Source organism: Oncorhynchus clarkii, chromosome 27 (genome assembly GCF_045791955.1).
Source record: "Oncorhynchus clarkii lewisi isolate Uvic-CL-2024 chromosome 27, UVic_Ocla_1.0, whole genome shotgun sequence".
In the NCBI taxonomy this organism is placed as follows: Eukaryota; Metazoa; Chordata; class Actinopteri; order Salmoniformes; family Salmonidae; genus Oncorhynchus; species Oncorhynchus clarkii.
Window position 1 is genome coordinate 29,660,248 of NC_092173.1, and position 18,661 is coordinate 29,678,908.

Genomic DNA, 18,661 nt, shown 5'->3' on the forward strand with positions numbered 1-18,661 from the left:
AACAGGTCGTCTTAACAAGTAGTGCTAACAGGCAGTCTTAACAGGCAGTCTTAACAGGTAGCCTTAACAGGCAGTGTTAACAGGCAGTGTAAACAGGTAGTGTAAACAGGTAGTCTTAACAGGTAGTGTAAACAGGTCGTCTTAACAGGTAGTGCTAACAGGCAGTCTTAACAGGCAGTCTTAACAGGCAGTCTTAACAGGTAGTCTTAACAGGTAATCTTAACAGGTAGTCTTAACCGGTAGTCTTAACAGGCAGTGTTAACAGGCAGTGTTAACAGGTAGCCTTAACAGGCAGTGTTAACAGGTAGTGTAAACAGGCAGTGTTAACAGGCAGTGTTAACAGGTAGCCTTAACAGGCAGTGTTAACAGGTAGCCTTAACAGGCAGTGTTAACAGGTAGCCTTAACAGGCAGTGTTAACAGGTAGCCTTAACAGGCAGTGTTAACAGGTAGTCTTAACAGGCAGTGTTAACAGGTAGCCTTAACAGGTAGTCTTCACAGGCAGTCTTAACAGGTAGCCTTAACAGGTAGTCTTAACAGGCAGTGTTAACAGGTAGCCTTAACAGGTAGCCTTAACAGGCAGTGTTAACAGGTAGCCTTAACAGGCAGTGTTAACAGGTAGCCTTAACAGGCAGTGTTAACAGGTAGCCTTAACAGGCAGTGTTAACAGGTAGTCTTAACAGGTAGTCTTCACAGGCAGTCTTAACAGGCAGTGTTAACAGGTAGCCTTAACAGGCAGTGTTAACAGGTAGTGTAAACAGGCAGTCTTAACAGGCAGTGTTAACAGGCAGTGTTAACAGTGTTAACAGGTCGCCTTAACAGGCAGTGTTAACAGGTAGCCTTAACAGGCAGTGTTAACAGGTAGCCTTAACAGGCAGTGTTAACAGGTAGCCTTAACAGGTAGTGTTAACAGGTAGTGTTAACAGGTAGTCTTCACAGGCAGTCTTAACAGGCAGTGTTAACAAGTAGTCTTAACAGGTAGTGTAAACAGGTAATGTTAACTAGTGCTAACAGTCTCCCATGACTGCATTTAAAACACACCACTTCTGACTATCTTGTTCTATTCCAACGCTCCAGTGTTGTGAAAGTGACTGAACCATCCCCTGTGTGTTTTTCTGATTGCTTTCATTTAAAAGCCTACTCCGTTTTCATGGAATCGCCCCCAGGAAATGATGTCACTTAGATATTCAATTTCCACACACAGCTGAGACACCGTTTATATCCAAATTATCAGAGGTTGTCTTTCTCTGTCTGGTTTTTCTTTCTCACTTTCAGTCATGCATATTTTATTTTATTTCCTCGTCTTAAACCGCCAGATGACAAGCTACATTCAGTCACAAACTGTTGGATGTTTCCTAGACCTTTCAACAGGAATTACAATCTACATTCATGGATGTCTATACCAAACATTAGAAACACCTTCCAAATATTGAGTTGCACCTCCACCTTTTGCCCTCAGAACATCCTGAATTGGTCAGGGCATGGAGTCAACAAGGTGTCCACAGGGGTGCTGGCCCATATTGACTCCAATACTTCCTACGGTTGTGTCAAGTTGGCTGGATGTCCTTTTGGTGCTGGACCATTCTTGATACAAATGGGAAACTGGTGAGCATAAAAACCCCAGGAGCGTTGCAGTTCTTGACACACTCAAACTGGTGCACCTGGCACCTACTACCATACCCTGTTCAAAGGCAATTCAATATTTTGTCTTGCCCATTCACCCTCTGAATGGCACACATACACAATCCATGTCGGTATTGTCTCAGTTTAAAAATCGTTAATCTACACTGATTGTAGTGAATTTAACAAGTGACATCAATAAGGGATAATAGTTTTCACCTGGATTGACCTGGTCAGTCATGGAACGGTGTTCTTAATGTTTTGTACACTCAGTGTATGATCTGTGCCATACACAGCATGTCCAGTGGTGTCCAAGTTGTTCAAGTTAAAAGGGAACTTCACAATTTATGAACTTCATGTTCATCATATCCAGTACCACCCCAACATCACTTAAAAAGATGAGAGAGGCCTGTAATTTTCATCATAGGTACACTTCAACTATGACAGACAAAATGAAAAAAAAAATCCAGTAAAATCACATTGTAGGATTTTTAATGAATTTATTTGCAAATATTTTTTCTCTCATTTTGTCTGTCATAGTTGAATTGTACCTATGATGAAAATTACAGGCCTCTCTCATCTTTTTACGTGGGAGAGCTTGCACAATTGGTGGCTGACTAAATACTTTTTTGCCCCACTGTATGTAAAAATTGTGCATTTCTATGTTTAGCAGTAAAATATATAGAGCAAGGTAAGTGTTTTCAATGACATTGTTAACCAATTAGTAGAAAATTAGTAGGCCATTAGTAGGCAATTAGTAGGCAATGCCTACTCACAATTGGTGAAAATCACACGATGCACACCGATGATGTCATTGGAAACACTTATCTTTCTGTATATTTTTTACTACAAAACATAGAAAAGGGCCATTTTCACGTTATTGACATTTGGCTCTATACTCTAAAAGTTTGGATTTGAAATCAAACAATTACTATGAAGTTAAAGTGTAGACTGTCAGATTTAATTTGAGGGTATTTTCATCCATATCGGGTGAACCGTTTAGAAATGACAGCAGTTTTTCTACATAGTCACCCTATTCAAGGGGAGCAAAAGTACTGGGACAAATTCACTTATATGTTTATTAAAGCAATAAAAAGTCAAGTATTTTGTCCCATATTCATAGCACAAAATGACTATATCAAGCTTGTGACTCTACACATTTGTTGGATGCATTTGCTGTTTGTTTTGGTTGTGTTTCAGATTATTTTGTGCCCTATACAAATTAATGGTAAATAATGTATTGTTTGAAAATAAAAGAGAGCCGCACACTCTAGGAGCTCAGATGCAAAAATGTAATTACCAACGTTTCGACAGCAAAGCTGTCTTCATCAGGGTATAATCACAAACACTGTGGGATGACTCGTTTATGTAGTGTCAAAAGACACAGGTGTCTGTAATCATGGCCAAGAGTGGCCTAATATCATTGGTTAATTCTCAAATATTAAAATGTCATACAAAGAACAGCATACAAACAATAAATGGATAGCATACGATCATAGATTAATTTGAATACACAAGCTTACAAACAATTACAATGGCAAAGTCACAATAATCACAAGAATGTCGAATCAAAAGAATTTGCAAAAAACAATCAGATTTCGACAGAAATATGGCCGAGACGCAAAGAAAGTTCAAGGAAGAATGATCAGATTAATATTGCCATTGAGAAAAAAACGGAAAAAAAACGAGACATGACATTTTTCAAGGTCAGTCTTGCAAAAAGACACATTCTTGTGTTCTAACTACCCGCTATTCAAAGTGCTCTGAACAAATTAAGGGAATTGTTCACAAACATTGGCACATCATAAAAAAATCCGATGATCGTCTCGGTAATGTGTTTTCGGACCTTCCCTTGTTCATATTCTCGGGGGCAGAAATCTCAGAGACCAATTGGTACACTCTGATTTACCACCCCAAGATATTCCTGAACTACGTCTATTTGCGCCCCTACTGGATGGAAATTACAAATGTAATGGCTGTGCTCAATGCAATGGCACTTATAAATGTAGATCCTTCAAACACCCACAAACAGGGAAATCGATCCCAATTAAAGGTGTTATTACACGTGCTCCACTAAAGCAGTTATTTATCTTATAACTTGTCAATGTGGTAAAAATTCTGTAGGTAAAACAAAGCGCGAATTAAAAGTATGTATCTCAGAGCATCGTAGCACCATTAGGTGTTTATTGGTCACATACATGTGTTTAGCAGATGTTATTGTGGGTGTAGCGAAATGCTTGTGTTCCTAGCTCCAACATTGCAGTAATATCTAACAATTCACAACAATACACACAACTCTAAAGTAAAAGAATGGAGTTAAGAAATATATAAAAAATTATGACGAGCAATGTCAGTGGCATTGACTAAATACAGTAGAACAGAATACAGTATATACGTACATATGAGATGAGTAAAGCAATATGTAAACATTATTAAAGTGACTAGTGTTCCATTATTAAAGTGGCCAGTGATTCCATGTCTATGTATATAGGGCAGCAGCCTCTAAGGTGCAGGGCTGAGTAACCGGTTGGTAGCTGGCTAGTGATGGCTATTTAACAGTGAGTTAGAAACTGTCTTTCATTATCTCGGTCCCAGCTTTGATGCACCTGTACTGACCTCGCCTTCTGGATGGTAGCGGGGTGAACAGGCAGTGGCTCGGGTGGTTGATGTTCTTGATCATTTTGGCCTTCCTGTGACATCGGATGCTATAGGTGTCCTGGAAGGGCAGGTAGTTTGCCCCTGTTGATGCGTTGGGCAGACCGCACCACCCTCTGGAGAGCCCTGCGGTTGTGGGCAGTGCAGTTGCCGTACCAGGTGGTGATACAGCCCGACAGGATGCTCTCAATTGTGCATCTGTGAAAGGTTCTCCCCTGAGGTGTAAGAGACTACCTCTATCAGTATACTCCAGGGATCATCAACTAGATTCAGCTGCAGGAAAATCTTATCTTGAGCGCATAGTTAGGAAGCCGGACCATCATTTTAAAAATTTGGTAGACTGCAAATTGACCACAACAAGCCCAAACAGATGACTAAGGAGAGAGAGAGAGAGAGAGAGAGAGAGAGAGAGAGAGAGAGAGAGAGAGAGAGAGAGAGAGAGAGAGAGAGAGAGAGAGAGAGAGAGAGAGAGAGAGAGAGAGAGAGAGAGAGAGAGAGAGAGAGAGAGAGAGAGATGAGGAGAAAGCAAGGACTGTGGAGAGACAGGCTGCCATGTCTTGTCTAAATGTGCTTGTTCTGAAATGTTACAGAACTTCTCCAGATGGTGACTCACAAATAGTCAACCCCCGGTCACAAGGTCACGCTCTGACCCCCAGTCCTTCCTCAAATCACAGCCAGCGATCTGTCCTCAAATTACCCAGCAGCCCCAGTACTCTGCCTCTCACTGCCCGGCTTCAGCTGCTCGTCTCTTTTGTCCAATCAGAGAGCTGCGTTCAGGGTCTGGAGACTGACAATAAGCGTGACCAGGCCAACCTTGAGACAGACACATCCTCAGGCGAGAGGGAGCTGCTGCTGTCACCCACCCACACACTGTACATAAACACATATGTCAGCCTGCTAGGTTTGGCCAAGAGTCAATGTAGCTACAGACAAACATACAGTGCTTTGCAAAAGTATTCATCCCCCTTGGCGTTTTTATTATTTTGTTGCATTACAACCTGTAATTTAAATAGATTTTTATTTGGATTTCATGTAATGGACATACACAAAATAGTCTAAATTGGCGAAGTGAAATTTAAAAAATTACTTGTTTCAAAGAATTACAAACGGAAAAGTGGTGTGTACATATGTATTCACCCCTTTGCTATGAAGCCCCTAAATAAGATCTGGTGCAACCAATTACCTTCAAACGTCACATAATTAGTTAAATAATGTCCTCCTGTGTGCAATCTAAGTGTTACATGATCTGTCACATGATCTCAGTATATATACACCTGTTCTGAAAGGCCCCAGAGTCTCCAACACCACTAAGCAAGGGGCACCACCAAGCAAGCGGCACCATGAAAACCAAGGAGCTCTCCAAACAGGTCAGGGACAAAGTTGTGGAGAAGTACAGATCAGGGTTGGGTTATAAAAAAATATCCAAAACTTTGAACATCCCACTGAGCACCATTAAATCCATTATTAAAAAATGGAAAGAATACGGCACCACAACAAACCTGCCAAGAGTGGGCCGCCCACCAAAACTCAGGGACCAGGCAAGGAGGGTATTAATCAGAGAGGCAACAAAGAGACAAAAGAAAACCCTGAAGGAGCTGCAAAGCTCCATAAGACCACTTCAAGCCGTACACTCCACAGAGCTGGGCTTTTTAAGAGAGTGGCCAGGAAAAAGCCATTGCTTAAAGAAAAAAATAATGGTGTTCGCCAAAAGGCATGTGGGAGACTCCCCAAACATATGTAAGAAGGCACTCTGGGCAGATGAGACTAAAATGAAGCTTTTTGGGCATCAAATAAAATGCTATGTCTGGCGCAAACCCAACACCTCTCATCACCCCGAGAACACCATCCTCCGTAGCCGACGTGAGTAAGACCTTTAAACAGGTCAACATTCATAAGGCTGCGGGGCCAGATGGATTACCAGGACGTGTGCTCTGGGCATGGGCTGACCAACTGGCAGGTGTCTTCACTGACATCTTCAACATGTTCCTGATTGAGTCTGTAATACCAACATGTTTCAAGCAGACCACCATAGTCCTTGTGCCCAAGTGAGGGTAGGTAGCAACACATCTGTCACTCTGATCCTCAACACTGGAGCCCCTCAGGGGTGAATGCTCAGTCCCCTCCTATACTCCCTGTTCATCCACGACTGCATGGCCAGGCACGACTCCAACACCATCATTAAGTTTGCAGACGAAACAACAGTGGTAGGCCTGATCACCGACAAAAACGAGACAGCCTATAGGGAGGAGGTCAAAAACCTGGCCGGGTGGTGCCAGAATAACAACCTATCCCTCAACGTAACCAAGATGAAAGAGATGATTGTGAAATACAGGAAAAGGAGGACCGAGCATGCCCCCATTCTCATCGATGGGGCTGTAGTGGAGCAGGTTGAGAGCTTCAAGTTCCTTGGTGTCCACCTCAACAACAAACTAGAATGGTCCAAACACACCAACACAGTCATGAAGAGGGCATGACAAAGCCTAATCCCCCTCAGGAAACTAAAAAGATTTGGTATGGGTCCACAGATCATCAAAAGGTTCTACAGCTGCAACATCGAGAGCATCTTGACTGGTTGATTCACTGCCTCGTACGGCTTCTGCTCGGCCTCCGACCGCAAGGCACTACAGAGGGTAGTGCGTACGGCCCAGTACACCCCTGGGGCTAAGCTGCCTGCCATCCAGGACCTCTACACCAGGCGGTGTCAGAAGAAGGCCCTAAAAATTGTCAAAGACACCAGTCACCCCAGTCATAGACTATTCGCTCTACTACCGCATGGCAAGTGGTACCAGAGTGCCAAGTTTAGGACCAAAAGGCTTCTCAACAGTTTTTACCTCCAAGCCATAAGACTCCTGAACAGGTAATCAAATGGCTATCCGGACTATTTGCAATGTGTGCCACCCCCCAAACCCCTCTTTTACGCTGATTCTACTCTCTGTTTATGATATATGCATAGTCACTTTAACAATACATTCATGTACATACTATCTCAATTAGCCCGACAAACCAGTGCCCCCGCAGAGTGGCTATCCGGGCTATCTGCATTGCGTCCCGCCACCCACCACCCACCAACCCCTCTTTTACATTACTGCTACTCTCTGTTTATCATACATATATGCAAAGTCACTAACCATATCTACATGTACATACTACCTCAATCAGCCCGACTAACCGGTGCCTGTATATAGCCTCGCTACTGTTATAGCCTCGCTACTGTATATAGCCTCGCTACTTTTATAGCCTCGCTACTGTATATAGCCTCGCTACTTTTATAGCCTCGCTACTGTTATAGCCTCGCTACTGTTATAGCCTCGCTACTGTATATAGCCTCACTACTGTATATAGCCTCGCTACTTTTATAGCCTCGCTACTGTATATAGCCTCGCTACTGTTATAGCCTCGCTACTGTTAAAGTCTCGCTACTGTATATAGCCTCGCTACTGTAATAGCCTCGCTACTGTATATAGCCTCGCTACTGTTATAGCCTCGCTACTGTATATCGCCTCGCTACTGTTATAGCCTTGCTACTGTATATAGCCTCACTACTGTATATAGCCTCGCTACTGTTATAGCCTCGCTACTGTATATAGCCTCACTACTGTATAGAGCCTCAATACTGTATATAGCCTCGCTACTGTATATAGCCTCACTACTGTATATAGCCTCACTACTGTATAGAGCCTCACTACTGTATATAGCATCGCTACTGTATATAGCCTCACTACTGTATATAGCCTCACTACTGTATATAGCCTCACTACTGTATATAGCCTCTCTACTGTATATAGCCTCGCTACTGTATATAGCCTCACTACTGTATATAGCCTCTCTACTGTATATAGCCTCACTACTGTATAGAGCCTCACTACTGTATATAGCCTCTCTACTGTATAGCCTCACTACTGTATATAGCCTCGCTACTGTATATAGCCTCACTACTGTATAGAGCCTCGCTACTGTATATAGCCTCGCTACTGTATATAGCCTCACTACTGTATATAGCCTCACTACTGTATATAGCCTCGCTACTGTATATAGCCTCACTACTGTATATAGCCTCTCTACTGTATATAGCCTCACTACTGTATATAGCCCCACTACTGTATATAGCCTCACTACTGTATAGAGCCTCACTACTGTATATAGCCTCGCTACTGTATATAGCCTCACTACTGTATATAGCCTCACTACTGTATATAGCCTCACTACTGTATATAGCCTCTCTACTGTATATAGCCTCGCTACTGTATATAGCCTCACTACTGTATATAGCCTCTCTACTGTATATAGCCTCACTACTGTATAGAGCCTCACTACTGTATATAGCCTCTCTACTGTATAGCCTCACTACTGTATATAGCCTCGCTACTGTATATAGCCTCACTACTGTATAGAGCCTCGCTACTGTATATAGCCTCGCTACTGTATATAGCCTCACTACTGTATATAGCCTCACTACTGTATATAGCCTCGCTACTGTATATAGCCTCACTACTGTATATAGCCTCTCTACTGTATATAGCCTCACTACTGTATATAGCCTCTCTACTGTATATAGCCCCGCTACTGTATATAGCCCCGCTACTGTATAGAGCCTCACTACTGTATATAGCCTCTCTACTGTATAGAGCCTCTCTAATGTATATAGCCTCTCTACTGTATATAGCCTCTCTACTGTATATAGCCTCACTACTGTATATAGCCTCTCTACTGTATATAGCTTCACTACTGTATATAGCCTCTCTACTGTATATAGCATCACTACTGTATATAGCCTCACTACTGTATAGAGCCTCTCTACTGTATATAGCCTCTCTACAGTATAGAGCCTCTCTACTGTATATAGCCTCTCTACTGTATATAGCCTCACTACTGTATATAGCCTCTCTACTGTATATAGCCTCACTACTGTATATAGCCTCTCTACTGTATATAGCCTCACTACTGTATATAGCCTCTCTACTGTATATAGCCTCACTACTGTATATAGCCTCTCTACTGTATATAGCCTTGCTACTGTATATAGCCACACTACTATATATAGCCTCTACTGTATATAGCCTCTCTACTGTATATAGCCTCACTACTGTATATAGCCTCTCTACTGTATATAGCCTCACTACTGTATATAGCCTCTCTACTGTATATAGCCTCTCTACTGTATATAGCCTCTACTGTATATAGCCTCTTTACTGTATATAGCCTCACTACTGTATATAGCCTCTCTACTGTATATAGCCTCACTACTGTATATAGCCTCACTACTGTTATTTTTAACTGTCCATTTACTGTTGTTTTTATTTCTTTACTTACCTATTGTTCCCCTAACACTTTTTATTTTTTATTTTTTACAAATTGCACTGTTGGTTAGAGCCTCTAAGTAAGCATTTCATTGTAAGGTTTGTATTCGGCGCACATGACAAATAAACTTTGATTTGATTTGACTTGATCCCCACAGTGAAGCATGGTGGTGGCAGCATCATGCTTTGGGGATGTTTTTCATCGGCAGGGACTGGGAAACTGGTCAGAATTAAAGGAATGATGGATGGCGCTAAATACTGGGAAATTCTTGAAGGAAACCTGTTTCAGTCTTCGAGAGATTTGAGACTGGGATGGAGGTTCACCTACCAGCCGGACAATGACCCTAAGCATACTGCTAAAGCAACACTCAAGTGGTTTAAGGGGAAACATTTAAATGTATTGGAATGGCCTAGTCAAAACTCAGACTTCAATCCAATTGAGAATCTGTGGTATGACTTAAAGATTGCTGTACACCAGCGGAACCCATCAACTTGAAGGAGCTGGAGCAGTTTTGCCTTGAAGAATGGGCAACAATTCCAGTGGCTAGATGTGCCAAGCTCATAGAGACATACCCCAAGAGACTTGCAGCTGTAATTGCTGCAAAAGGTGTCTCTACAAAGTATTGACTTTGGGGGGGTGAATAGTTATGCACGCTCAAGTTTTCTGTTTTTTTTTTTGTCTTATTTCTTGTTTGTTTCACAATAAAAAATATTTTGTTTCTTCAAAGTGTTATGCATGTTGTGTAAATTAAATGATACAAGCCCCCCCAAAATAAATGTTTATTACAGGTTGTAAGGCAACAAAATAGGAAACATTCCAAGGTGGTGAATCATTTCGCAAGTCACTGTATCCTCACCGCCAGCCCACATTCATCCCCAGAGGAAACACACACACACACACACACACACACACACACACACACACACACACACACACACACACACACACACACACACACACACACACACACACACACACACACACACACACACACACACACACACACACACACGCACACACGCACGCATACCTATGAAGGACATATTTACAATAGAGATGGTCTTCATATGTCTAAAACAGTCTCAACTGCTCTGTGCATCGAGGCTTTTAGAGAGGTTCTGGGATGAAGGACTTTAGGTGTTGATCAAGAGCCTCTAGAGGGAGTTGTTGGTCCAGGCCATCTGAACATCACATCATGTTTCATAGACAGCACACTCGTAAGGACAAGTTGTCCCTCTTTAGTGGTACAGTACATTACAACTGAATATCGCTGATGTACACAAAGCCTACTGTGTAGCCTACCTGCTCCAGTTTCCAGTGGAACTCTGCAGGTCTGAAGGTGTCCACCTGGGTGAAGTCTCTCCGGAGCAGGAAGACCAGACGACAGTTATGGACGTAAAGGGAGTAGTGGTGTCTGTTCATCTCTGGAGAGGGGATGAAGAAAGAGAAGAGGGCGTAAATGTAACACACCTTCCCTAAAATTACCACAACCTTTGAATTAAGACCCCTTCTCTTAAGTGAAGATAAACCCATTCTTGTCAGTAGACCACACCCATTCAATGTTCCTGCCCCTCTCCACACAGCCCTTCCCACTTTACTTCTCTCCCAGCCACACCACTCTCTTCCCTCCTACCTTCCCTCCCCTCCCCTCTTCTCACCTGTCTTATCAGAGTTGCAGAGCAGGGTCTCTTTCTCCGCCCTCAGTCCAGGAGTGGGTCCATGCTTCATCCACGTGGCGATTGTGAACTGATCCGTCAGGTTCTGTGGTACCATCTGGTCAGGAATCTTTGCTGCTTGCCGCCCGTCAAACCGGAAGATGAGGTCGCTGTCCCGCCCAATGTCTGTCACAAGGGACGCAGTCCAATTGGTGGAGACGCTGGGAGCAGGGAGAAGGTCTGTGCTGCCCGACGAGGCCCCTGGGTAATTGTTGCCGTGGGAACAGATAAGGAAGCACAACAACACAGGACTGTAAATACCAATCAACACAGATATACAGATGGTTCAGACTGACCTTGGCTATGATCACTTATGAATAAGCCAGAGGCCCAGGCTTAATGTGTAAATGATGTTCAGAGATTGATAGTGGATGTGACTATTGATTTGTGACAAATGAAACAGTCTTTCAAAAGTTGGAGTGGATGAGAGTCATCAGAAGCCATGGCCATGCATAGAGTACATACTGCTTAATCTACCTCCATGCATAGAGTACATACTCCTTAATCTACCTCCATGCATAGAGTACATACTGCTTAATCTACCTCCATGCATAGAGTACATACTGCTTAATCTACCTCTATGCATAGAGTACATACTGCTTAATCTACCTCCATGCATAGAGTACATACTGCTTTATCTACCTCCATGCATAGAGTACATACTGCTTAATCTACCTCCATGCATAGAGTACATACTGCTTAATCTACCACCATGCATAGAGTACATACTGCTTTATCTACCTCCATGCATAGAGTACATACTGCTTAATCTACCTCCATGCATAGAGTACATACTGCTTTATTTATCTACCTCCATGGATAGAGTACATACTGCTTAATCTACCTCCATGCATAGAGTACATACTGCTTAATCTACCTCCATGCATAGAGTACATACTGCTTTATCTACCTCCATGCATAGAGTACATACTACATAATCTACCTCCATGCATAGAGTACATACTGCTTAATCTACCTCCATGCATAGAGTACATACTGCTTTATTTATCTACATACTGCTTAATCTACCTCCATGCATAGAGTACATACTGCTTAATCTACCTCCATGCATAGAGTACATACTGCTTTATCTACCTCCATGCATAGAGTACATACTGCTTAATCTACCTCCATGCATAGAGTACATACTGCTTTATCTACCTCCATGCATAGAGTACATACTGCTTAATCTACCTCCATGCATAGAGTACATACTGCTTTATTTATCTACCTCCATGGATAGAGTACATACTGCTTAATCTACCTCCATGCATAGAGTACATACTGCTTAATCTACCTCCATGCATAGAGTACATACTGCTTTATCTACCTCCATGCATAGAGTACATACTGCTTAATCTACCTCCATGCATAGAGTACATACTGCTTAATCTACCTCCATGCATAGAGTACATACTGCTTTATCTACCTCCATGCATAGAGTACATACTGCTTAATCTACCTCCATGCATAGAGTACATACTGCTTAATCTACCACCATGCATAGAGTACATACTGCTTTATCTACCTCCATGCATAGAGTACATACTGCTTAATCTACCTCCATGCATAGAGTACATACTGCTTTATTTATCTACCTCCATGGATAGAGTACATACTGCTTAATCTACCTCCATGCATAGAGTACATACTGCTTAATCTACCTCCATGCATAGAGTACATACTGCTTTATCTACCTCCATGCATAGAGTACATACTACATAATCTACCTCCATGCATAGAGTACATACTGCTTAATCTACCTCCATGCATAGAGTACATACTGCTTTATTTATCTACATACTGCTTAATCTACCTCCATGCATAGAGTACATACTGCTTAATCTACCTCCATGCATAGAGTACATACTGCTTTATCTACCTCCATGCATAGAGTACATACTGCTTAATCTACCTCCATGCATAGAGTACATACTGCTTAATCTACCTCCATGCATAGAGTACATACTGCTTTATCTACCTCCATGCATAGAGTACATACTGCTTAATCTACCTCCATGCATAGAGTACATACTGCTTTATTTATCTACCTCCATGGATAGAGTACATACTGCTTAATCTACCTCCATGCATAGAGTACATACTGCTTAATCTACCTCCATGCATAGAGTACATACTGCTTTATCTACCTCCATGCATAGAGTACATACTGCTTAATCTACCTCCATGCATAGAGTACATACTGCTTAATCTACCTCCATGCATAGAGTACATACTGCTTTATCTACCTCCATGCATAGAGTACATACTGCTTAATCTACCTCCATGCATAGAGTACATACTGCTTTATTTATCTACCTCCATGGATAGAGTACATACTGCTTAATCTACCTCCATGCATAGAGTACATACTGCTTAATCTACCTCCATGCATAGAGTACATACTGCTTAATCTACCTCCATGCATAGAGTACATACTGCTTAATCTACCTCCATGCATAGAGTACATACTGCTTTATCTACCTCCATGAATAGAGTACATACTGCTTTATTTATCTACCTCCATAAATAGAGTACATACTGTTTTATCTACCTCCATGCATAGAGTACATACTGTTTTATCTACCTCCATGCATAGAGTACATACTGCTTAATCTATCTCAATGCATAGATTACATACTGCTTTATTTATCTACCTCCATGAATAGAGTACATACTGCTTAATCTACCTCCATGCATAGATTACATACTGTTTTATCTACCTCCATGAATAGAGTACATACTGCTTTATTTATCTACCTCCATGGATAGAGTACATATTGTTTTATTTATCTACCTCCATGAATAGAGTACATACTGCTTAATCTACCTCCATGCATAGAGTACATACTGCTTTATCTATCTCTATGCATAGAGTACATACTGCTTAAGCTACCTCCATGAATAGAGTACATACTGTTTTATCTACCTCCATGAATAGAGTAGATACTGTTTTATCTACCTCCATGCATAGAGTACATACTGCTTTATTTATCTACCTCCATGAATAGAGTACATACTGCTTAATCTACCTCCAAGCATAGAGTATATACTGCTTTATCTATCTCTATGCATAGAGTACATACTGCTTAATCTACCTCCATGCATAGAGTACATACTGCTTAATCTACCTCTATGCATAGAGTTCATACTGCTTAATCTACCTCCATGCATAGAGTACATACTGCTTTATTTATCTACCTCCATGCATAGAGTACATACTGCATAATCTACCTCCATGCATAGAGTACATACTGCTTTATTTATCTCCCTCCATGGATAGAGTACATACTGCATAATCTACCTCCATGCATAGAGTACATACTGCTTTATTTATCTACCTCCATGCATAGAGTACATACTGCTTTATTTATCTAACTCCATGGATAGAGTACATGCTGCTTTATTTATCTACCTCCATGGATAGAGTACATACTGCATAATCTACCTCCATGGATAGAGTACATACTGCTTTATTTATCTACCTCCATGCATAGAGTACATACTGCATAATCTACCTCCATGCATAGAGTACATACTGCTTTATTTATCTACCTCCATGCATAGAGTACATACTGCTTTATTTATCTAACTCCATGGATAGAGTACATGCTGCTTTATTTATCTACCTCCATGGATAGAGTACATACTGCTTAATCTACCTCCATGCATAGAGTACATATTGCTTTATCTACCTCCATGCATAGAGTACATACTGCTTAATCTACCTCCATGCATAGAGTACATACTGCTTAATCTACCTCCATGCATAGAGTACATACTGCTTAATCTACCTCCATGCATAGAGTGCATACTGCTTAATATACCTCCATGCATAGAGTACATATTGCTTTATCTACCTCCATGCATAGAGTACATACTGCTTAATCTACCTCCATGCATAGAGTACATACTGCTTAATCTACCTCCATGCATAGAGTACATACTGCTTAATCTACCTCCATGCATAGAGTACATACTGCTTTATCTACCTCCATGCATAGACTACATACTGCTTTATTTATCTGAATACTGCTTTATTTATCTCCATGCATAGAGTACATACTGCTTAATCTACCTCCATGCATAGAGTACATACTGCTTTATTTATCTCCATGCATAGAGTACATACTGCTTAATCTACCTCCATGCATAGAGTACATACTGCTTTATTTATCTACATACTGCTTTATTTATCTCTATGCATAGAGTACATACTGCTTAATCTACCTCCATGCATAGAGTACATACTGCTTTATGTATCTACCTCCATGCATAGAGTACATACTGCTTAATCAACCTCCATGCATAGAGTACATACTGCTTTATTTATCAACCTCCAAGGATAGACTACATACTGCTTTATTTATCATCTACCTCAATGCATAGAGTACATACTGCTTAATCTACCTCCATGCATAGAGTACATACTGCTTAATCTACCTCCATGCATAGAGTACATACTGCTTAATCTACCTCCAAGCATAGAGTACATACTGCTTTATCTACCTCCATGAGTAGAGTACATACTGTTTTATCTACCTCCATTAATAGAGTACATACTGTTTTATCTACCTCCATGCATAGAGTACATACTGCTTAATCTACCTCCATGCATAGAGTACATACTGCTTAATCTACCTCCATGCATAGAGTACATACTGCTTAATCTACCTCTATGCATAGAGTACATACTGCTTAATCTACCTCCATGCATAGAGTACATACTGCTTAATCTACCTCTATGCATAGAGTACATACTGCTTAATCTACCTCCATGCATAGAGTACATACTGCTTAATCTACCTCCATGCATAGAGTACATACTGCTTAATCTACCTCCATGCATAGAGTACATACTGCTTTATCTACCTCCATGCATAGAGTACATACTGCTTAATCTACCTCCATGCATAGAGTACATACTGCTTAATCTACCTCCATGCATAGAGTACATACTGCTTTATCTACCTCCATGCATAGAGTACATACTGCTTAATCTACCTCCATGCATAGAGTACATACTGCTTTATTTATCTACCTCCATGGATAGAGTACATACTGCTTAATCTACCTCCATGCATAGAGTACATACTGCTTAATCTACCTCCATGCATAGAGTACATACTGCTTTATTTATCTACCTCCATGCATAGAGTACATACTGCTTTATTTATCTAACTCCATGGATAGAGTACATGCTGCTTTATTTATCTACCTCCATGGATAGAGTACATACTGCTTAATCTACCTCCATGCATAGAGTACATATTGCTTTATCTACCTCCATGCATAGAGTACATACTGCTTAATCTACCTCCATGCATAGCGTACATACTGCTTAATCTACCTCCATGCATAGAGTACATACTGCTTAATCTACCTCCATGCATAGAGTGCATACTGCTTAATATACCTCCATGCATAGAGTACATATTGCTTTATCTACCTCCATGCATAGAGTACATACTGCTTAATCTACCTCCATGCATAGAGTACATACTGCTTAATCTACCTCCATGCATAGAGTACATACTGCTTAATCTACCTCCATGCATAGACTACATACTGCTTTATTTATCTACATACTGCTTTATTTATCTCCATGCATAGAGTACATACTGCTTAATCTACCTCCATGCATAGAGTACATACTGCTTTATTTATCTCCATGCATAGAGTACATACTGCTTAATCTACCTCCATGCATAGAGTACATACTGCTTTATTTATCTACATACTGCTTTATTTATCTCTATGCATAGAGTACATACTGCTTAATCTACCTCCATGCATAGAGTACATACTGCTTTATGTATCTACCTCCATGCATAGAGTACATACTGCTTAATCTACCTCCATGCATAGAGTACATACTGCTTTATTTATCAACCTCCAAGGATAGACTACATACTGATTAATCTACCTCAATGCATAGAGTACATACTGCTTAATCTACCTCCATGCATAGAGTACATATTGCTTAATCTACCTCCATGCATAGAGTACATACTGCTTAATCTACCTCCAAGCATAGAGTACATACTGCTTTATCTACCTCCATGAGTAGAGTACATACTGTTTTATCTACCTCCATTAATAGAGTACATACTGTTTTATCTACCTCCGTGCATAGAGTACATACTGCTTTATTTATCTCTATGCATAGAGTACATACTGCTTAATCTACCTCCATGCATAGAGTACATACTGCTTTATGTATCTACCTCCATGCATAGAGTACATACTGCTTAATCTACCTCCATGCATAGAGTACATACTGCTTTATTTATCAACCTCCAAGGATAGACTACATACTGATTAATCTACCTCAATGCATAGAGTACATACTGCTTAATCTACCTCCATGCATAGAGTACATATTGCTTAATCTACCTCCATGCATAGAGTACATACTGCTTAATCTACCTCCAAGCATAGAGTACATACTGCTTTATCTACCTCCATGAGTAGAGTACATACTGTTTTATCTACCTCCATTAATAGAGTACATACTGTTTTATCTACCTCCGTGCATAGAGTACATACTGCTTAATCTACCTCCATGCATAGAGTACATACTGCTTAATCTACCTCCATGCATAGAGTACATACTGCTTAATCTACCTCTATGCATAGAGTACATACTGCTTAATCTACCTCCATGCATAGAGTACATACTGCTTAATCTACCTCTATGCATAGAGTACATACTGCTTAATCTACCTCCATGCATAGAGTACATACTGCTTAATCTACCTCCATGCATAGAGTACATACTGCTTAATCTACCTCCATGCATAGAGTACATACTGCTTTATCTACCTCCATGCATAGAGTACATACTGCTTAATCTACCTCCATGCATAGAGTACATACTGCTTAATCTACCTCCATGCATAGAGTACATACTGCTTTATCTACCTCCATGCATAGAGTACATACTGCTTAATCTACCTCCATGCATAGAGTACATACTGCTTTATTTATCTACCTCCATGGATAGAGTACATACTGCTTAATCTACCTCCATGCATAGAGTACATACTGCTTAATCTACCTCCATGCATAGAGTACATACTGCTTTATCTACCTCCATGCATAGAGTACATACTACATAATCTACCTCCATGCATAGAGTACATACTGCTTAATCTACCTCCATGCATAGAGTACATACTGCTTTATTTATCTACATACTGCTTCATTTATCTCTATGCATAGAGTACATACTGCTTAATCTACCTCCATGCATAGAGTACATACTGCTTTATCTACCTCCATGCATAGAGTACATACTGCTTAATCTACCTCCATGCATAGAGTACATACTGCTTAATCTACCTCCATGCATAGAGTACATACTGCTTAATCT

General features: G+C 40.8%; 1 protein-coding gene across 1 annotated transcript in view; it reads right to left on the bottom strand.

Moving 5' to 3' along the window:
* LOC139385642 (calsyntenin-2-like) overlaps positions 1–18,661 on the bottom strand; it is a 483,955-nt gene that overhangs the window by 84,848 nt on the left and 380,446 nt on the right. The window contains exons 7-8 of the mRNA XM_071130874.1: positions 11,230–11,487; positions 10,874–10,995 (exon numbers count right to left, since the gene is read on the bottom strand). Coding sequence (XP_070986975.1) covers positions 10,874–10,995; positions 11,230–11,487 — 380 coding nt within the window. The remainder of the gene's footprint in view (positions 1–10,873; positions 10,996–11,229; positions 11,488–18,661) is intronic.